At 40.6% G+C, this 22,498-nt stretch overlaps 2 protein-coding genes across 3 annotated transcripts in view; both read right to left on the bottom strand.

Annotated features, from left to right (window-relative positions):
• Positions 1–1,712: 1,712 nt before the first annotated feature.
• On the bottom strand, positions 1,713–7,252 carry ddx5 (DEAD (Asp-Glu-Ala-Asp) box helicase 5). 2 transcript variants are annotated; one of them, XM_008415462.2, is made up of 12 exons: positions 7,091–7,252; positions 5,714–5,885; positions 5,516–5,612; positions 5,297–5,430; positions 5,136–5,201; positions 4,902–5,043; positions 4,653–4,813; positions 4,392–4,564; positions 4,138–4,310; positions 3,994–4,053; positions 2,609–2,843; positions 1,713–2,477 (listed from the first exon to the last, which is right to left on the bottom strand). In XM_008415462.2, exons 1-12 carry the CDS (start codon positions 7,135–7,137, stop codon positions 2,450–2,452), a joined length of 1,488 nt encoding a protein of 495 aa, XP_008413684.1. In that variant the 5' UTR covers positions 7,138–7,252; the 3' UTR covers positions 1,713–2,449. The 2 variants fall into 2 exon arrangements, with proteins under 2 accessions (XP_008413684.1, XP_008413683.2); XM_008415461.3 differs by having other exon boundaries at positions 2,622–2,843; positions 7,091–7,251.
• Positions 7,253–8,623: 1,371 nt separating this feature from the next.
• smurf2 (SMAD specific E3 ubiquitin protein ligase 2) overlaps positions 8,624–22,498 on the bottom strand; it is a 61,327-nt gene continuing 47,452 nt past the window's right edge. The window contains exons 12-19 of the mRNA XM_017306382.2: positions 21,275–21,476; positions 17,397–17,500; positions 16,958–17,072; positions 15,288–15,466; positions 14,949–15,207; positions 14,673–14,874; positions 12,504–12,579; positions 8,624–11,053 (exon numbers count right to left, since the gene is read on the bottom strand). Of these exons, the coding sequence (XP_017161871.1) occupies positions 10,954–11,053; positions 12,504–12,579; positions 14,673–14,874; positions 14,949–15,207; positions 15,288–15,466; positions 16,958–17,072; positions 17,397–17,500; positions 21,275–21,476 (1,237 nt within the window). The 3' untranslated portion in view covers positions 8,624–10,953. The remainder of the gene's footprint in view (positions 11,054–12,503; positions 12,580–14,672; positions 14,875–14,948; positions 15,208–15,287; positions 15,467–16,957; positions 17,073–17,396; positions 17,501–21,274; positions 21,477–22,498) is intronic.

Here is a 22,498-nt window from a genome sequence, read left to right as displayed (position 1 = left end):
ACACAACTAACACAAAGTAGATTGTAAATTTGAATGAAACGGATGGACGGGTTGTTCTGAATTTCCTTCTGCAAATTAAGAATACTAAAAGTTGGAGTGTTGGCATTCTGTTTTTACTCCTCTGCCCTCCACTTATGAGAAACCAGGTTTAAAAAAAAAAAACACTTTACTGATTTTATTGGCAGGACTTTTTCTAAACTATGATTAACTTTTAATTATGGATGATTTTAATAAACATGTCTGCTGTGAAACCACACCTGAAGTTTTTTTTTGTTAGTTTTTGTTTTTACATTGGCTGCGTTTAGATTGAACACGTAATAGGAAGTACAAACAAAAATTTGCTAAATAAAAACACGACAAAAAAGTTTTTCCAATCTTTTTTTTAAAAAAGCTTTGGGTGGGTTTTCTGTGTCAAAATTTGTCTTTCGTAAAATTGCAATAGCCTATATGCCACTAGTAGTGGTGACGTACAGTCATGTGACCAACAACCGGACGTTGCCATTGGCGAAAACTACGAAGAAGACGATAAGGAAGAAGTGGTAGGAAGATAGTGTTTTTTTTAACAACTTACTATGACTTTTAATTATGTGAGATTTTAATTTTTTATTTAATGGAAACATCACAATTGCAAAATGTATTGATCAAATTTTGGTCAAACATTCAGAAAATAAATTGTTAAAAGAAAGATGTTTCCTGTAGTTCTTGACCAAGTTTTCAAACACTGCAGCAGGGTTTTTTTCCCCCACTCCTGATCTTTCAGGTTTCAGGGCAACACAAAATGTCAACATAGATCTCAAGATTTTCTACAGTTCAAGTCTGGAGACTGGCTAGGCCACTCTAAACCCTTGACATGCTTCTTAGCCACTCCTTAGTTTCCCTGTATGAGTGTTTCAGGTCACCATTGTGCTGGAAGGCCCAGAATCAACCCATTTTCAATGCCCTTGACAGGACGTTGCCCAAAATCTCTACATGCTCCCTAAATCCACTCAAGACAGTAGTCATCCCATCTCCTTTACAGAACAGTATTCTCATACAAGTTTCATGCGTCACAGTTGGAGTGTTCTAGTCCTTCAGTGAGTGTTTATACCAAAATGTTCCATTATGGTCTCAGTCTTCCTCTTGATCACTGGCAAACTTCAGACAGGCCTGGACTTATGCTGGCTTGAACAGGGGGCCCTTGATTTTAAGTCCGTTTTATTTTAATGTTACTGTAATGGCCTGACACTGTGGTCTCAGATCTTCAGAGCCTCCTTAAGTCCCAATCTGATGGAGTCATCTCTAGTTTCTTTTATCCAAGTACACCGATGTGGGATATAGTATTTTTCTTGCCACAAACTCATTTTGCTTTAGGGACCTAAAAAGGCACAACAGTCCGATAATACTGGTTCTGAGACGACTGGAGTGAAAGTATCCTGGAGATGATTATGCAAACAACTCACTACAATAACTGAAGAATCTGAATTAGTGAGACATTTACCGATAATTTCCCTTTAGGATTAATAAAAGTATTTTTAAATTTAAGACCTCTGTATCAAATTTTCCCACTCAACCTTGGGGTGCTTTATCCTCCCCAAATTCTAAATAAACTTGTCATCTACCACTAAAATCCCATCTAAAGCCCAGTTTATTATTAATCTTGGAAAGTATGACACCTGCTGGACAGTAAAGGTAGTACATAAGTTGAGCAAAAACAGGAAAAACAAACCCAAAAACAATATTTTGTATGGTTTTATTTCAAAGATCATGCAGTGCACTTTCAATGTAAGAGCTGACCACTGAATGCTACACATGGAAACCAATACACTTGTAATTTTCTGGTACAAAACAAACTAAATATTTCTGAGGAATGTAACAAATTAAATACAGGAAAACCAAATGTGCAACCAAAACTATTGCTGCACTGCAGATCTTAAAAGGCTTCATAGGTTGACAGAACCCTGTTGTGTAAATACAAAAATTTCAAATTGGGTATAGAACTTAAAAGACAAAATACAATAAATTACCTCTTTCAAGTATGTGGGGCATTTACTGAGCGAACTGTGGAGGCATGGGGTACGGCACCAGAGGCGGTGGAGGATGCTGTTGAGGGCCAAGTTGTTGGGGTGGATGCTGAGGTTGGGGTGGATGCTGAGGAGGCACCTGGGCCTGAGGAAACTGGTACTGAGGATGGCTTGTGCCATTTTGTGCAATGAGCTTATTGGGAACAAACTGTTGGGCCTGGAAGTTGTTTTGGGCAACAAAAGCTCCTGCTTGATTGGTGCCAAAGTTTGACTGTCCATTGGTGTTGTAGTTCCCTCCACCGTAACCATTGCTGCCTCCATAGCCTCCATTCTGAGAACCTGCGCCATAGCTCTTGTTTGGTCCGTTGTTATATCCTCTATTATTATCTCTATCCCTACCGCCGCCATAATCACGCCTTCCAGAGGAATACCTATCTCGACGGTCGTAGTCACCACCTCTGCCGCCCCTTGAACGACCTGGAAGGTAAAGAAAACAATTTTTAATTCGACTCAACTACCTTTTAAACCAGCTTGATATTTAATCCGGCCCAGAAACAAACGGCGGAAGAAAAGTAACTGCCTTTTACGGCACAGTTTTTGCGTCTCACCAATTAGATTTACCTCCTCTTTCTTCTGCCATCTGGAGGAGCTTTGGGTTAATTGCCTGGTTGGCCTCGCGCAGCACAGAGACGAGGTCCCCGGCCTGCCTCATGTTGTTGGGAGTGAAGAAGGTATAGGCCGTGCCCGTCTTTTGGCTACGAGCCGTTCTGCCAATGCGGTGGATATAGTCCTCAGAGTTGTTAGGGTAGTCATAGTTGATGACAAATTTCACGTCTTCCACATCTGTAAGACGTTGCAGTGTGGCAGAAGGAAAGGCAACACATTGTGTGTGCCAGAGCCAACACAACAACCAGATCAAAAAAAAAGAAAATTAGTCTCATCATTGGATCAAAGAGGCGGAAAAGACTAGCATTAACTGTAGATAGGGAGACTACGGTGGGAAAAGAAAATGATGCACACTCCATTTGCTTCTCATACTTTGAGCAAAACTCTTACCTTTCAGGAGTATGCATTCAATAATCCATTCCCATTGCAGAACAACCCCCACAGTCTCTTAAAAAGGTTTCTATAAAACTCTACTTCCTCTTAGAAAAAAATTCCCCAAAAAACCCTCCCACCCTCATAGCTCCTTGCTGGCTACTGAATTGAAACTTTGCAGTTAACCTGTAGACCAGACCCCCTTGGAAAGAAGCCTACAGGTCAACCCCTTCTCAGCATGCCATCTTTTTCCATACCGAGCGTTCACTTGACCATAATGTCTCTCGTTGGCAGGTCTCGACATGACTTTGAAACGCAGGCGAGGGAGGAATGTGAGCTTGGATTTTGTCCAACCGTGTCCAACTACCATGTCCCACTGTCACCAAAAGCGCCAGTAGCCATGTCATTACAGAGGTGAAGGTAAGATCGGACTGCTCTTCAGACTGAGGTTTATGGAACTGCATCATTAGCCATGCTTCAAATGTCTCGCTAGAACAGCTTAATTGTCTCAAATGACTTGCAATGCAGAATCCAAAAGTACATGCAAGACAAAAAGGAGGCAGTGTAGCTTGGCTTTTAGCTGGGACAGTTAGACCTGGGTGTGTGAAGCAGTCCAAACCATGGCCAGAAAAAACAAACATGGGGGAGGAACTCTGGCCAGCCCTCAACTCTCCCCCATTTTTAGGCAGGCCAGCACATTATGCTTCGTTTGGGCCTGGTCACCTCTGTACATCTGCATGACTGGGAGACCCGTGCCTCGCCAGTCTGGACACCTCCAAGAATCCTCCTTCCCCCTCTGGATACCTGGGCTTGTCATGCCAAGGCCCTGCCACACAGACTGCTCCTTCAGGTCAGGGGAGAAACTCAGAAAGAAGCAGAAGTGTTAAAGAAAGCAAACACTTTCTTTTAGAAATGCTTTAAACGTATGAAAGGGCGAAGTTTAGAGGATACAGACCTAGGCCTCTGGACGCAACATCAGTGGCAATCAGTATGGGGGCTTTGCCAAATTTGAACTCTAAAGAATATCAAAGACTGAGAATTAGACTGGCATATTTCTTAAAATGAAATATAAAATTACAACATAAGAACAGATAAATACCATTAAGAACCCAGTCCCTTTCCTGCTGGCTTTTGTCACCATGGATTCCCATAGCTGGCCACCCATCTCTTCTCATTCGTCGAGTGAGGTCATCACACCGCCTTTTTGTCTCAACAAAAATGATGGTCTTGTTCTCCTTCTCACTCATGATTTCCTCAAGCAGACGGATTAGCCTGAAAGAAAATTCACATCAAGTTCAAAATTCTTGAAACGCACTGTGTGCACAATTTGCAGTTTGAGTCACAAGTACATACTTATTCTCTTTTTCTCCATCATTGCAGACATCCACAATCTGCAGGATGTTATGGTTAGCACTAAGCTGCAGTGCACCAATGTTGATCTGAACATACTCTTTCAGAAAGTCTTCTGCCAGTTGGCGAACCTCTTTAGGCCAAGTAGCACTCCACATCAGAGTCTGCCTGTCAGGCTGCAACAACAATTCAACAGTCAGCCAAATACAACACATCGGCCAATCAACAGCTTCTGCAGTAAAGGCTTGAATAAACAATTCATACCCTGATTTGGTCAACAATCTTCCTGATCTGTGGCTCAAACCCCATGTCCAGCATTCTGTCTGCCTCATCCAGCACCAGATAAGTGCATCTGCGAAGGTTCGTTTTTCCTGCTTCAAGGAAGTCAATGAGCCTGCCTGGAGTGGCGATGCAAATCTCCACACCTAAAACCCATTAGAAACACACCATAAGAGGCAAACTCTTTGAAACACGTTCCATGCATAGTTCTGAACACAGACACTAGAACTGTACCTCTTTCCAAATCACGGAGCTGAGGCCCTTTTGGTGCGCCTCCGTAGATGCAGGTGGACTTCAGACGAGAAGCTCTGCCATATTCAGCAGCCACCTGTTGCACCTGCTGGGCCAGCTCACGAGTGGGGGCCAACACCAGACACTGCCAGGAAGAAAAAGCAACAAATTTAATTTAACTCTGGTTAATACATGCATGTCTTGACAAAACGACACCACTTTAAAGTCTTAACTTACAATTGGACCGTCCCCACGTTCCAAGAAAGGCTGGTGATTAATGTGCACGATTGCAGGCAGAAGATACTGCAAAGGAAAGCAACAGTTTGATTGGCAACACTACATACTGCAGTTTAGCTGCTTAAAATTATGCCGTGGGCCAAAGAAAGCATGCAACTTACAGAAAGTGTCTTGCCAGAGCCAGTCTGTGCAATGCCAACCATGTCCATGCCACTGAGAGCCAAAGGCCAACCCTGGGCCTGGATAGGTGTTGGTTCAGTCCAGTTCATTTTATTGATGACCTCCATCACATAAGCTAAACAAGTAAAATATGGAAAACTGTTCAATGACATCCATTTTCTACTTAAGAGTTTTTTGGTACCTTTTTCTTACAAACTTACAGGGAAAGCTTGCTTCATGGAACTGAGTTATGGGATTTGGGCAGTCCCTCCCCTTCACTGTTATAGTTTTGGACCTTCTGTATTGCTCAGCTTCTTGCTGCAAATTAAAACAAAGAGTTCAGTGGTCAGAAATGATCATAAAGCACCAACATATACACAGAAACCTTCGTCTATTGCTGCTCCATAACCTATACATACCAGTGATCTATGGGCGACATCGGGATGCTGCTGATAGAAGTTTTTCTCAAACTTTGGGAGCTCATCCAGGTTCCAGTGTTTCTTCCTCAATCGCTCACCTGGATTGCCAAACTTTCCTCCACCTCCACCTCCACTCCGGCTGCCACCGAATCGGGGTGGACCACCGCCATAGCTGTTGGGCAAAAAACACATAACTTAGCATTGAGAATCACTGTCGACTTCCAAGATTTAAATTATTTTAGTTCCAATTAAAAGTACTCTTGATCCAACTAAACTGTGTTTGTGATGAGTGCAGTATTACAAATTGATCTTAAAAGTATTTTTAAGTGGCTTTGTACCACAATTGTCTTGCTTTAATGCATGAGCTTTTTAAACCAAATCCCATATTGTAAGTGTTAAAAATATCAGGAAGAACAAGATGTTCTGACTGAAAAAAAATCATGAAACCATTAGAATAAGGAAAACTCCTCAAAATTAAGCTTTTTAATAAAAACTTGACTGTAAAGGTCTTTTTGATGTCAGAGTCCTTTGTTGCTATACCAAACGGGGAAAAGATAAAAAATCATGACAATGTGAGGGAAAACACTTGAATATGGTTGAAGAACTCAAAAATAAGAGAGGTACACCCTGTTTTATTATTATTGCATTACTAAAATGGTGGCAACACGTAGTTCAATAGTTTCAAACCAAATACCTAATCTTCGTCTTATTGGAAAAGTTAAAGCCATTTGTAGAGACAGAAGTCATTAGACTTTTTTTATTGGCGTACTTAAAAAGTTAATCGGATTGGGTCGAGGAAACTATTGCGTACGAGTCCTTCCAACCAGATGAGAACAATTGGAAAGAAAGGAACAAGAGGGGAAAAAAAAAGAGCAGTGCCGGCATTTTGTGTCCGCTTTCCAACGCCGCCACATGGCGAGAAGCCGACTAGCCAAGTTAGCGTCATATTAGCAGTGTTCCATAACCGTATCTTCGCCACAAATAAATACCGGGCATAACGCCAACCCGAATACTAAATAAACATCAGAAACCATTAAAACGTTTTCCATGATGTTGGGTTTACTTTTTAAGAGCTCACAGTAGTGGCTAGCCTTGGTGCCGGTTGAGCAAAAGTTAGCCTCTAGCTAGCGAAACGCAGCTGCGCCGGGGCACGAGGCCAAACAAGGCCTCAGGCTAAATGAAGCCAAGAAAGACTCAAAACATTGACGTTCTACCGATAAAAACACCTAAACTACCTTTGTGTGGTAAATGTGGTGACTTCGGGAAGTGTAGTAGACCCCAGCAACACTTTTTAAAATTAATCTTAAGTGTCGTCAGCCATGTCACGCGACAGTGAAAATCTTCAAACAATAAGTACAAAACAAATAACGGACTTACCCTCTGTCTCTATCTCTGCCGCGGTCTCTGTCTGAATATCCAGGCATATTGTGAACAAAACGTACGAATTAAAAAAAAGTATATAAATACAAAGCGGCCTCGGCGTCAGATAGAAAACAGGGCCGGCAGTGGTGCTGAAATGCCGGTTACCTCGAAATGAGGCCCGGTTTATATATGGTCCAGAAAGTCTCACTTCCGACGGATTCATCCGCCGCACCAGTTTCGATCCCAGCGTTTCCTAAAACGCGAAAAGAACAAAGAAAACTGACTTTTGTATGACTTTCACCGTGAAATCGACTTACAGTCTTTATTCACTGGTGTCGTTGCACTTTTAACATTCATACAAGGGAAGACAAGAGCGTGTCTCACAACCACACACACAAAGAGAACGGTGTATACGCAAAATGTCAGCGAATATAATTCAGATCTACTGTAATTGAAAAGCTTGGCGAAAACAACAAAGCAATTTTTATAAATATTCGTTTGTTGAATATTATATATGGTTAACTTTATGGCTTCACTGCAACGAATGTTGGCGGAAGAATATGTACCAGACAGAAAAAGGGGTAATACGGTCTACTTCCGATGCCTACGCATATTACAGTAAATGACGCAATCAGGACCAACCCAGTTTTTTATATATATTTATATATTTAAACTTTGCAATATTTTGATTCGAAGAAAAATATTAACGTTTCATAATAATTTCAGAAATGTTGTATTTTGTTTTAGTGAAACCTCTGACATGTGTCCGTGCCTTTTATTGCTAATCCTGGCTTTTTCTTATTACCTGTTTTTATTATTATTTTACCTGATCTCCAGAAAGTATGTACGTGGTGTAAAAACAAAATAAATACATTGTGGTACTTTTTATGCAAATCTGAAAAGTGTGGTGCGTATTTGTTTCTGGCTTCTTTTCCTCAGATATCCCTAAGTAAAATAAAAGTACAATACATTGTTTTCAGAAGTCACCTAATTAATTAACCAATAAAGTCAAAATTAAAGAATATTAGCTGATTGAAGTTTGTCACCAAACAATAGTTGGGATAAAAATGTCCTAAACGTCTACTTCACAATTATACAGCACTCTTTCCAATCACAAAATTTTAATAAAATGGATCAATTTACAAAACAAACGCCCAACCAGATTAAATAACCCTTAAAAATTCCCCTGCATTCCATTTTGACTCCATAAAGTCAGTGTTTCGCTTTATGCAACACATTTCACATAGAAAAAAAATGCATTAGATCATAAACCACGATGAGCATAAAACTGATACTTTGGTCAGTATCCATTTTCTTGAAGGCACGATTCACATTGATGAAACAAAGAGGCCGTAATCAACACCTCCCTCCCCCCCCTCCAAAAACAATCCTGCTCCTTTTCAGCCGTCTGGTATCTGTGAGTACCAGTGGTAGATTGGACCACTCCGCTTCTTTACATTTGAAAGTGTAACCACTTACAACCTTTGCTAAGCCAATCAAGCGTTTACGCGTTCCTCTTATGGACGTAGCCCAAGAAAACTCAGGACGTGTTGTTGTACAAGGCCTTACATTGTTAGACAAAGGCAAGTTTAATTCAAACTAATTACACACAAAAATAAGATACTCTTACAAAATGATAGTGTTAACATACATAAAATTGCATCAGTCGGCTATGAGAAGTATAGTCCTGCTAGTGGATCATGCTGTTTGGGGAAGAAGAAAAAAAATCTCATTAATTTTGACCTTTTTTTTTTTTATATAAAAAGCGGCTTTGCTTTGCCATGAAAGCAGCTGGGATCAGCTTGTGCACTGGACATTTTTTTTTTTTACTCACAGCAACCTCATCTTGTTTGTGTGCAATTCCTCTTTGCAGATCGTAATTAAAACACAACCAACGAAATTCTACTTAAGTTAAAGATAAATTACACTTTGTTTGATCCACATATATGAACATCATCATATTACTGTACAAAGCACCATTTGAGGACACTTTTTTCACTTTGCAAACGTTTTTGAAAGTTTGTTTTTCTTTCTTCTTTTTGTAAGTGTATGCAAATGATAAGAACAGTCCACGGTCTTAGAGATTGCTCAACAGGCAGCATCTTTGAGAAAAGAAAAAAAAAAGAAAAGAAAAAGACATTCAAGAATTTTACATTTCAATCGTAAAAACAATAAACCGAACAAATTCCCATCTTAGATAGGACTGAATAATTCATTTGAGTTCATCTCATTCAGTCGACTTTCAAGCCAAAGCACATACGGACACATGCAAAAAGAAAACAAAAAAAAAATGCTTATGAAAAATGTTATTCGTCTGCTGTGAAAATACGAATGCAAAAGACTTTTTTTTTTTTTTTAAATCTTCCAACATTGAGAAAGTCGAGACAAATGGCCAGCATTAGTTTTAAATATTACAAACTACATATGGCAGCTCCTGAGGATGTGGCCAGTGAGAGCTCTTCTGGGCCACAAAACAGGCATACGCATGAGTAGAGTGATGTGCACTTTAAGCAGTAGTATGTCAGTGAGCAGGTCTGCTAATATATATTTATATATATATCTATATATAGATATATATATATATCAAAAGTAAATGCTATTTAGCACCACATGGCTGAAAGGTAGTAGAGGTTTCTTCTTTTCGTGTAACATGGAGGCGGCACAAAGCGGATAACGAACTCTGTGCTCTTCAGTTCAATACGTTTAAGATCACCGTCAGTTGCATGAATATAGTCCAGCTACAAACGATACGAAACTCCAGGATGGAAATGATTAGGACAACCAAGAAAAGAATCGGTAGATTTTTAAAGGGTCAGCAAAATATTTAGGAAAAAGTTTGTTGATTTCCAAAAATGATTATGGCACTTTTTTTTTTTTTTGCCTTTAGGACGAGTTTCTCCCAATGTAAGTAGTAGAGATTCTGTCCACATTAACCACAGCATACACTTCCATGAAAGTCAGTGAAGCTTCCACAAACTGTCTCCCATAATTTAAGCAAACAAAAGTAAAAAAACAAAAAAACAGGGCAATATTTCAAAGATTTTTTTCCCCAGAAACGGTGAAAAAAAGAAAAAAGAAAAAGGGTTTCTGGAAGAATAGCAATAAATTATATATATTACATAGAATTTTATTGTTTCTCCTTTGCCCCCCCCCCAAATCCCCAATGTTATAAAAAAAAATAAAAAATCACATTTCAGGCAATTCATTCATTTACTCGTTTTCAAACACAACTAGCTCTTGAAATGTGCGGATCAGGGTTTCAGGGTGCACAGGCCCCCGCGTGTGTCTTTGGAGGAGGTTGTAAACAGTCGGTTGCAGCTCAGTATGTGACCTTCCCTTCCTCTTCTGCTCACAGGTCGCCTCCGTGGTAACGCCGACGGGCCCCGGCGCAGTCGCTCGGAGGCTTCGGTTTATCTGCATCTGGATTTAGTGTGACCTGCGACCGTCGAATGCTTGTAAAAAAACATTTAAAAAAAATAAAATCCTTGCTTGCGGCTAACAAAATCAGTCGTTTATAAATGTGATTTTTCTCACGTTCTGCTGGGTAAAAGGATGAATTGCTACGTGGAATAAAGTCTGTTTTTAAATGCCGAGATGAAAAAAAAAAAGAGCCAGCAAAATCTGAAGGTTCCACAAGTTAGTAAATAGAGTTATTAGCAGCTGGAAATATCCTTTTCAATTATTTAAAATAAAATGATATAAAGGGAAGAAGGCTTTTTTCTGGTGTTCTTCCCGTCTTTTAGTTTGGCTACATGTCAGAGTATGAATCCTTCCCTCCCCGCCCCGGACCGAACGCCTCGCTCTGGAGTTGGTGGTCTGCTGAGGTCAAACCCCCCCGCAGCTTCTGGTTGTTGCCGAGTCCTGCAGGCGTCGACCGTTCACTCCACGGCGAAGCCGCACGTCTCCTCGATGGCAGTGAGCAACTTGTCGTACAATTTGTCGTAGGTTTCGTAGGGAGGAATGTCGATTCGATTGAAACTGGAGGAAAGACAACAGAGTCAGTAAAAAGTAGTTTGAAGGCGACGGCATCTTCCACATTTACTGACACTCCCGTTATTAAAGACGTGTAAAATTCAAAATAAATTCAGTTTTTGTTTTTGGAACGTTGAAAAGTCTACCTTTAAATTTAAGTGAAGCTTTTCCAAAAACATATTTTCTTGGTAATTAACTGATTTCAACAACAAACTACCAGCAGCAGTTTTTTAATGCCCTTTTCCTACATTCGATGAAAAAAAGTTCACCCACTACCATTGGTTTTAGCTGTCAAGTTGTCAACATAACGCGCTAAATCTTAAATGTACGTGTGGTATATAATTAATTGTCAACTCTCTTACAAGCAGATAACAATACCCAGTGGTATCAGATTACACAGGTAAATAAAAAGTTTGAATTAAAAAAAAAGTGAGGGTGAGAGAAGTGGGTCGGTCGGTCATGCTAGCTTGACTTTGACAATCTTCACACGTAGAGGAGCTGCTGAATTTGGTGTGTTGTGGTTCAGTTAAAAAAAAAATAAATAAGGCGACTCACACACCGACTCTCTGTCAGCTCACTATGGTTAACTTTCTGAGCCTAAAATGAGAATATGCACATTGTCTCAAACCAAACATGTCTGAAGATTCTCTGTTTTCCAGGTTTTACTATTCAGAGAAGTCATTCTGTTCCAAAAGTTAGAAACTTTAACTGATCTGGTTGTGTTTGGGTGGAAGGATAATTCATAGTTGCAATATGTACAAACCTCCTGGTTTTTATCCAAACGTCGTTTGCTTGTTATTTAGACTGAAAGTTGCTGCTGAGCTCACCACTTTTTGACTTCACTCATGTTTGCAACTCTGCATTGTTGACCGCAGTACAAGACTGCTTTTAAGTCAAAATAACTAATGCAGTCAATCTGCGTTATGTAATATTAACGCATTAAACCCTTTTAGATTAATCCATTAATGTTGGCGGCCCTAATTTTTGTTCAGAATCTCTTGGTATTTCAAAGTAATGACGCCATTTACTCGAGGTTGCCATGAATTTTAGAAAAGCAACGACCCACAGCTTCACAGATCCTCTACCGTACACAACAAGGTGTGCTTTTTCCCCCAAAATAATAAACTGTTGATAAGAGTTACTGGAAATTCTGATCAAAAATGTAAAGTTTAAATAATAAAAAAGTGTTTCAGATACATTCATTTCCTAAGAATTTTACTTGTCAGTACAGTATGGCACAAATGATTTTATAACAAGCAAAACACTTTAAGACCATTAAATAATTGTACCAAAAATAAATTATGCTGCTGCATTTAAGGGGATTTATAAAAAAGATCTTTAGCATCTTCACGTAGGGTGCCAACAATGTGGAGTTTGCTGTGCTTCCCTCTTAAGTTAGACTCTAATCAATCCTAAAAGTGACAATCTGCCCGCTGATTGGATGCTGATCCCTCACCAGGTGTGGGCTTTGGGCAGGTTGTTGGTGCTGGCATCGATCTGGTGTATGGTGAAGAGTCGTGGTCCTGCAGCGCCTGCAGAGGGAAGCATTTTAGAGAAATATTTTAATAACAGTCACTTCTTCAGTTTGTTGTCCTACTACCAACTCAAAAGGTTTGGGTTTATTTATGTAATTTACGACATTCAGACCAGAGTTCAGATCAGACATCAGTGTGATAAGCTCAGCATAGAAAAAAAGTCAAGGAAAAAGTTCAAATATGTATAAGAAGATATTGTTCTGTGTAATTTCTAATCTCATTAGTAAAGTTAAAGGGACAGTATTATGTAAAATTAACTTCTTTTTAGCTTTACATCCTGTTATGATGTTATTCCCTCATGGAAAACATACCTGGAGTGTTGAATTGATTCATGTTAGAGAAATCCTTTTACCTCCTGAAACCATTCAACTGTGCAAAACGCCTGGATGGACCTAACCCCGCCTTCAAGGTGCTCCTTCAGACTAGCCTATTAGCAAAAACCTCTGGATCTGCACATCTGCTGAGCTCGTTATAGAAGCTATTTCTCAGTGTTGGTAAAATGTTGTTAAAGGATTAATGAGGAGGAGCCATGTTGTGATGTCTTCCTGAAGGCTGGGTTTCAGGAGCTTCTTAAAGAGACAGAGGCCCAATTTCAAGGAGTTAAATTACATTACAAGTCAAATTCATTTGAGCCATATTTGATATACATAACTTTCTTACAGCAACTGAAGGTGACATTGTAACTTGATATAAAATGAATCTACGTGCCTGGAAGCAACATAATGGCGCCCTTTCACATGCTAAAGGTACTTTGAATTATGTGGATATGGGTCCAAACATTAAACCTTCAACAGTTTCAACTAAGAACAGCTGAGTTTGCCCACAAGCAAGAATGTTTATCTGACAGAAATGGATATATTTATGCCACCATTTACATGAAGCAGATTAGATGCAAACTGTGAATATCTTAAGAAATATAAATATTTACATAACAATTAATACAACCAACAACAGGATTTGGTAAATGAAGCATTAACATCATATTCTTCACAATTATCTATGAAGCCTAAAGCAAACAGGCTTTATTTAACGAAAAATGTGAAAAACTGAAGAGACGCGAACACAAGATGATCCCCTTTTCTTTGACGTCATGACTGAAGTTCCACTCTGTTTATGAAATCTGTTTAGCTTGTGACTTTTTGCTGACGTTTGGCCCAAGATAAGACGGTCATATTACCCAAGGTCTGCCAGCGGATCATCTTTTACCCATCATGCCTGGGTGGCTCAGTGTCTGGGCAGAGCCGTCTGTCTGGATGGACCCACTGGACCACAGAGGGTTCATCCAAGAGCAGAACAACCCAGAGACAAACGGAGCCAAACACTCCTCAGTGTCAGAGAGACTGAGATCAGCAACAGCAAGAGACGAACGTCTTCAGCTCCTCCATTCAAACTAATTAACCCTTTAACCGCCACCTTCAAAACAATGACAGGTTAGCCAACGGGGTCATGAGGACACCGGCGTCGTCATGAAGGTGAAGGGATTTAAACATCGTGAAAAGTTTTTCCCATGTCAAAATTCCAGACTCGTTTCTTCTTTTTTTATAGCAATTTTAATAAAGTGTAGAAAAATGCACCACAAATTTATGGAAAACAGTAGCAAGACTCTAAATGTGAAGAAAAGAAGATAAGAAAATAAAAGAGAGAAAGAGAAAGATGAAGAGAGAAGAAAAGAGACATTAAAGAAAGAGGAAGAAGGAAAGAAGTGAAAGAAGAAAAAAATCAAAAGAAAAAGTGAGAAAGAGAGGAAGAAAGAGGAGGAAGGGAAGAATTAAAGAAAGGAGGAAAAGGAAGAAACAGAAAGAAAAAAGCACACAAGAAAGAACAGAAGAAAAAATAAATACAGAAAGAAAAAAGGAAGAAGGAACACAAGAAAGGAAGAAAGAGAAATAGAAAGAGAGAGAGAGAGAGGAAGAGAAAGACAAGAAGAAGAAATTAAAAGACAGACAGACAAAGGACTGGGGAATAAATCGAAAATTTCTAAGTATGGCCCCATAATTATATTTTCCTTTTCCATCCCTGTCCGGACCTGGAAAACCCACGATGGTTACCTCTCCAGATGCCATAGCAACCACCTGTACGTCTCTATCTACCTTGAAGGGCCTTGAACCCCTGCAGGGGAACCCTGGAAGATCCGGTGACGAACTGCAGCAGTCGGGCCCGGCGCTCCTCGTCGAACGACTCCACGGCCTTCCAGAACCACTTGACGATGCTGGTGTCCGGCGTGCAGTGTTTCAGCCGCGTGTTGGACTTCCAGTCGTTGATGTCAATCTTCCCCAGGCCGCACACGATCAGCTGCAGCGGGGGTGGAGACGGAGGGGTTACCGCATCGGAATCAAAAAAGCGGCCGGCGGACTCGAGCGACGTACCTCCAGCTCCTTCTCGTCGAAGGCCTTGAGCAGGTGCTGGGGGATGACCTCGTTGAAGCCCTTCTGCAGCGCCAGGAACTGCGCCTCGATGCCCCGCAGGAAGCGCCAGTTGACGTAGAGGCGGACATACTCCTTCTTGTTGTCCTGGGAGACGGGGATGCTCTTGCCGTTGGGTTTGAGCTCGTGCTGGATGATCTCGCCGTACGCGTTGTGCTCCACGCAGAAGGTGTGGTCCAGCACACCCGTGATGTCGTTGTCCCTGACGGCAGAATCGCATTTCAAATCGTTGCACGGCAAACAAAAAAAACAACAAATGGTGACCAAAAAATCTGGACGTACAGGATCCAAACCAGGCTGTTGTGCAGGTCGGGGTCGACGGACTCCATGTCGTCCAGGGTGATGGGTTTACCCAGCAGCTGCTTGTAGAACGGGAGGGTGAAGCCGCCATCGATGTAGTGGCCGTGGAACACAGCCATCCCCATGATGCGTCCTACGAAGTGGAAGTACGACAAATGCTCCTGCAAGGCGGAAACAACAAAAGCATTCAGGCTGGGTGTTAGACAAGCTGATCAGGGTTCGTACTGTCGAACCCTGCAGAAAAATTCAATCATTTCCAAACATTTTATATATTTTTTTTTTCTTACTTTATTTTATCCGTTTTGCTCATTGGTGGAAACAAAGACACTCTAGCCGCAATACAATTAGTCTGAAACGAGGGCTGGGAATTTATCGTATCGGTTATCATTTATCGTGATACAGATACCACATTGTCACGACAAATTCCAATTAATAATGTAAATATTGTCTGGATTGTTATTTTTAGAATCTTCTCCACTGTTTGTTCAATGAGAGTATCAATAAGCATCATATTTACGTGACTAGCGTGCTAAAGTAGCGTATTAGAAAGAAAATGTTTTCCAAGAGCAGTATTTGAGTTTTGGGGCTTGTTATTGCTGTGACACGATCACAGCCGTGCCTGAAGTTATCTAAAAAAGAAACAATCAATAGTTCTTATCGTCACGTTTATCGTCATCATAAAAGTGCCACGAAATATTGAGGAAAAAAACCCCAATTTAAAATCTATATTCAAAATCCATCCACAAAAATAAGATTTGGAAAGAGCAAAAGATCAACAAATGTTTCATTTAGTCTCTTACGTTCTTTCTCCATAGTCATTTTTTGTGAAAAATAATCAGACAAAAAATAACAGAGAATGTTAAGATGCAAATAGCCTGTCAAGAAAACAAATTGTGCTGGATGATAAATTGTTCCAGAAGTTATTGCGATAAACGACGGTATTGGCGATGCAGGATTTCAATACCACAGATCAAAAACTCATTGAGCCATTGGGAATAAGAAATATTCATTACACTGAACAAATCGTGATTATCTGTATTGTGTATACAAAACACAAAGTAGATAATCCCTTGACGTACTGCATAGAGTTCATTACAAAACCGTGCAGATAGAATATCAACCACTTTCAAGGACTTTTTACAGAAATCAAGCGCTATCCACACCTTGGAAAACATCTTTTTGAAATTCAAGAATTTCAAGCGGCCGTACCAACCCTGAGAGACGCAGAAGCAGTTTTACAAGTTCGTTCTAGCTAAACGGGAACGCTTTGGTTCAACAGACTGATGCAAACTTGTGATAAAGATGTGAGAGATAAAATAACGTGTTAACTCTGATGGTGTTTGATCTGCTTTGAATCGAAAGCAGTTGATTGAAGTTTCATACTTCCAGCAGGATATTCTTTGTTTTGTCTACAAAGACGGTTCCTTTCTCAGAAACATGTTTTCAGTCTTTGCTTTGACACAACAGTCCCGACTCTTATCTTCACAATAAACCGGTGAAAATGGAGCTTGATACGAATGGGATTCCCCCAGAAGAGTTTGCCCAAGTGGGCCGGGTCTAAGCGGAAGACTACGGATGAAAAATGGTACAAATCGAGGGGAAAAGTTTCCAGGTTCCTCCGTTTCTGCTGCTTTCATCAGCCTGCGACTTACAGGATTCACGGCGGAGTCCGGGTTGATCTGCAGCGTGTAGATGTCGTCGCGGGAGTACTGGAACAGGCCGTAGTACGGGTTCAGCATCTCATGCGACAGCAGGTAGAGCCACTCTCTGCAGGCGAAGAGAAGCACACAGGGCTCAGACCAGGAGGTGGAATATGTTCAAAAAACATAAAAACGCCTTCTGATGAGGCGCTTTGTCACAATAAAAGCACCTTTTCAAAATAACATCCAAAAAGCTGCTATTAAATATTCGTTTCATTAACTGCTTATAAAACATGGATAGAGTAGAAATTGTGACACGAGTAAAAATTTGATGCGTAAATATATATAATGTATTTACGCAATACAGTGTGTGATGAAACATGACCCATAAAATGATTTGGCTGAAACAGGAAAAACAAAAAAACCCACAGCAACCACTGGATATGCTCACCTGGCCACTCCTCCATAGTCAAGACCTTCTTCACCCCTGAACTTCACCATCAGCCTCTTCCACAGGTCCTTCGGCCTCATCTTCATCACCTGCCGATATGACTCCTGCACACAGACAAGATCAGTCAAATATCAACAAAAATGTCTTTTGTTCTTTCTAAGCGACAGTCACATTGGGCTCATAGTTCAACTTTTCTAACTGACCAGATCCACAGCATTGATGTCTCTTCTTTTGTAATTCACAGATCAGCTTTAGAAAACCTTCGTTCTCCATCACAACCATTCAACCGTGCAAAATGAATTGGTGTTCCTAGCACCGCCTTGGAGGACGAAGCTCCTCCTTGGACATGCAGCTTTAAAGCCTCTGAGCTTCCTCAGCCCCTCATTTCTTTTCAGTCATATTTGATAAACTCAGCATTTTTATAGCAACTAAAGGTGACAGTTACTTGATTGTGCTATAAAATGACAATACATGCCTGGAAAACACATAATAAAAAAGAGCTTCCTGATTATATGTAGTATTTTTTTTTGTTTTGTTTTTACCGTTTTTCATATTTTTCTGTATCAAATTGAGTGAATGTGTTTGTTTTGTGGGACTACGGATGGAAATTAGAATTTTGCTAAATCCAGCATAATTACGTACATTGTACATTCATCATTAATACTCACTGTCCCATTTACATAAAATCAATCAATCATACGGACGAACATGTTGTAGTTATACTTCGGGAAAGTAAAGACCCCTTACGACCGCTGATTGGTCTGTTGCTGACGAGCCCACTGGCCTGATTGACAGGTGGCGTCATAACAACTGAGACCCCACATGTTTTTGAAACAGCTGCAGCAGCAGTAGGAGGTCCAGAGCCTCCTCAGAAACAAGAAACTTACATTTCATTGTCGACAATGAGTCGGTTTTATCTTTTCAACTCTATTCTGAGGCTGAGCGCTCTACGCCGCCGCCGCCAGTGTTGGCCACACGTGTAGGCGGCTTACAGCATTAGCGGGAGGGTTCGCCTTGAGTGGATTAGAGGCCGTTACAATAAACACAAGCATAAGACTCCAACAGCGCCGCCTCTTCCTCTGCCAGGCTCTGCCGTGCCCTGAGGATGGAGCAGACAAACTCAAGGGTGGCTGTGGGAGAAATCTGCTCCGTAAAAATAAACCGGGGGAACAGCTGTGAACGTCGGCCGACGTAGAGTTTCCTACGGAGGCAGAATTTACTGCTCAACTTGGTCTGGAGAAGCTATGCAGCTATGTCTCTCTGAACCTTAAGACTTGCTCCGCCCCCTTCTCGCCCCCACAGCCCTCAACCCTGTCAAACATTGAGATCAGCCAACAAAAATGTCTTCGCCGAGATTAACAGACTCGACTGTTCCAGCACATTCCAGCGCATGCTTTATGAGGGTCATGCAGTCTGTTGCAGGTGGTGTTGTTCTGGTGAAGGCCTTGCACCTCATAGATGCAGAGAAAGAGGGAGAGAGAAAAAAAACTAAAACACTCCCCCCGCTGAGAGAATGCTCCTCTCAAACGAGCGGTCTGGTTTGGATTTGGAGCGGCGCTGCCTTCGCACATCGTAGATAACGTCGAGCGAGTGAAACACGCTCCCGCTCGACCTTTTGTGGGGAATGTAAAGAGGAGAGCAGGAGGACAACAACCTAAAATAAGTCACGGAATGAGCAATTCTTTGAGCTATGTAGACAACAGACAGACAGAAATGTTTTTAGCGATGAGTGGGGAATTAGTGATTTCCCGAGGGAAAAAAAAATCTGAAAAACATTGACAAGGTTCATCATGTGTTCAAGCTGTGACAGCAGCATTTTCAAAAGTATTTGCATTTCAGAGTTTTTTTAAGAGCGTCTGCTGGTTTCAGGAGGTAAAATTTAATACTTTTAAAGACCTATCCACTTTGAATAAAACGTAAGGTAGTTGGGGGGATCCTGCTGTGTCACAATCAACTCTAACAATTATTTTAACAATATTTTAGATGTGCAGTTTGTCAGTTATTTCTCCTGACATTTTATTGGTATACAAGTTAAGCTGTGCTGCTTTTTACAGTTTGTGTAAAGATTTGTTTTTATCTCTTGTTGAAATAAATACAGTGAGTCTGAGTGTCTGTTGTGGAGACAACCTGCTGGACCTGAAAGGAATAAAGAACAGTAACATAAGCATAGAAACAAAACTGTGAAATTTCTGGGTTCTGTTAAGTTTCTGGGTTCTAGCAAGTTTTTGTTTTGCACACAATGAACCTCTAACCTCAACAAAAAATAAGCTAGTGGTGAAAACAAACGATGTCCAAAATAACTGCCGAGAAATTTGAACTTACTCATTCGAGACACAAAAATGTTAGCTAGTTAATAGTTAGCTAAAACTAGAATTAACTAGCTGATACTGATATTTCAAAAATACAAATATATACTTGAAGGATTGAAAAAAAAAAAACTTATCAAACCAGCATGTGCAGCAAGAGTATCTGCTTGCTGCTATATTAGCAAGCATAGACACTTGCTAATTTAGCAAGCTAGCAGCTAGTTAGCGGTAGCCTCAGCCTCCACGAGTCACAGCAAGAAATGACGATGTTTGTGTGCGACTCAAAGTGACAGGAAAGTCTCAGGAGAAAAAAATCCCCACACAGACATATATACGTATACAATGCAACATTAAATAGTCCTGTCACAACAAAATTTAAAACCTGTGATTAATGTATTTAAGGCCAATGTTTTTAAAGCCTTCAAGACATTTAAAGGCCTTCATTTGAGATACGTGAATGTCAGACTTCTTTTTAAGACTTTTTAAGGATCTATTTTCAAATGTTGTCATGTCACAACCACAGACTTTTGTTTGGATTTTTTGTGATTTACCAACACGCATAAGCGCATAACTGTGAAATTCATCCATACCTTATGTTCTTCTGTATGAATGTTCTTACCATGACGAGCTGTCATGCATGCATTTATATTTAGCCCCATTTACCCGGATACTGCTAAGCAAAATCCAGTGCAAACAATCAGCTCTGGAAACCACTTATTAGTAAAAAAGTCCAGCTGTGTGCCATTTATTCTCAGTACAAGTCTAGATGTTCTGTGAGGAATTCATTGTTTTTTTTTTTGTTTTTTGTTTTTTTTTTGTTTGCTGGTGAACGACCAGCATCAAGAAGACCAAGCAGACATGTCGAGATAACGCAATCGAGTCGGGTTGTGTTACAAAACGAAATCTGAAGCTTCAGGTCTTCTGATTCTAGTCTAATTTGCATCCCCAGAAGCAGAACCAAAGATGGAGAAGCAGCGTTTGTTTTTTATTCTCCACTAATCTGGAACAAACTTCCAGAAAACGGCAAAACTGCTGAAACACTGAGTTCCTTTAAATTATGTTTAATAACTAGTAAATCCTGGACGACACAAAGCTGACCTTTGAACAGGCAATACGAAATGATGGTTCTCAGTTAAGATTATAACAAAATTTACCGGGTTAGCCTTTATAGCATCCACAATGACCCAGTCAAACCCCAGATGTAAATTCAATCGAGAATATGTGGAAAGACTTGAAGTTTGATGTTTACAAACACCAGGCTGACTGAGGCCAAACTATTTTTCTAGTATTTTGGTGTCAAAATATGAAGTCTTGCACACAGACGACCTGAGCGATGTTGCTGCAATGTCGCAGTTATAAATAAGAACAACACGCTCCACATTTTTATTCTAAAAATTTCAAAACCGTCCACAATTTTCCCTCCACGACGGTATGTGCCCAATAAAATTCAGCTCGCGGGTCATCACGTGCCAAAATGTGAAACGCCTCTAGGGAATAAATACCGTTTTTACAAGGCACTGTACGTTCTACTTTGCGATTACAGTCCACGAAGGCTTAAGGTGGCGCACTGACCTCAAAGATCTCCTCGCGGGACACCTCGATGCGACAGTGGCCGGCCTGAGGCTGCTGCTGGGACAGCTCCTGGCGCAGGATCTTCAGCTTCTGGACCAGGTCTCGCTTGTACTTGGGCACGGTGAGACACTCGGCCTCTTCTGGGAGCTGACCCGGGGACACCAGGGCCTGCTGGACCTGGTCCTTCGTCTGGTTCTGACGGCTGGAAACCGCCAGGCGGACCCACGGGTGGAAAACACGGAGAGAGAAAGAAAAACACAAACGGGCAGGAGGAGGTTACAAACCAAATAACTCAGTGAAAACAAATAAAAGTCACACATCAAACATTAGAAGATTCATCAATCTAAAATTAATTGTGTGTGTGTGTTTTTGTTTTAAATTGGCCACAAATTGCCCTTCAGCCACATGTGAGCCCATATTATTGTAATTCTCTAAAGGAACAAAAAACAAAACAATGGCTGCAACTTTAAATGTTGACTGTGGTGTAGTTTTTTTTCAAAGGTTTTATTGGCTCTAGTGGCCTTTTTTTTTGATAGTTAATTGACAGGAAAGTGGGAAGCGAGAGAAGACATGCGGCAAAGGTTGCAAGGTCGGGAATCGAACCTGCGACGGCCACGTCGAGGACGAAGGCCTCCATATGTGGGTTGTGCTTTGCCCCTGCGCCACCACAGCACACCAACTGTGGTGTAGTTAAAGTGCTTTGCCAACCTTAAGCTAATTTAATGGATGTAATTGGAAAAAGTGTTGTAATAAAATAGATTACACTCACACACTGTAAAACCCTCGAGGTAAGTAAAAGAAATTAACACCAAAATATGCATTATTGAAAACGACCAGCAGGGGGCAACTCGTACTCTTAACACCCAGAGACGGTCCAACATTTGAGTTGATGGATAGACACACACAAAAATATTTTTTTCATGATTTATGAGGAGCCTGTAAAAGCGACTTTAAAATAAACAAGGTAGTGATGCTCAGAATTTTTTGAGATCTTGGTGAGGGGGGGGGGGAATCAACCACTCTGAAAACCTATAACCATTTTTCAAAACACTGGCTATAATGTTTACATTACATCCTAATCTGGTTACTGTTAAAACCACATCAGGGACTGTGAGGTGACTTCAGGTCAACATGTAAAGCATCCTGATTTCTCTTTAAAGCCAACAAATGACAAAATATGTTTTATAAATCTTTATATAATTTAAGAATTAAATTGTGTAAAAC

This window comes from Poecilia reticulata, chromosome 8, assembly GCF_904066995.2.
Source record: "Poecilia reticulata chromosome 8, P_reticulata-male-v2, whole genome shotgun sequence".
Classification (NCBI taxonomy): domain Eukaryota; kingdom Metazoa; phylum Chordata; class Actinopteri; order Cyprinodontiformes; family Poeciliidae; genus Poecilia; species Poecilia reticulata.
The sequence above is the reverse complement of the archived record's forward strand: the minus strand, read 5'-3'. Positions and strand labels throughout refer to the sequence as shown.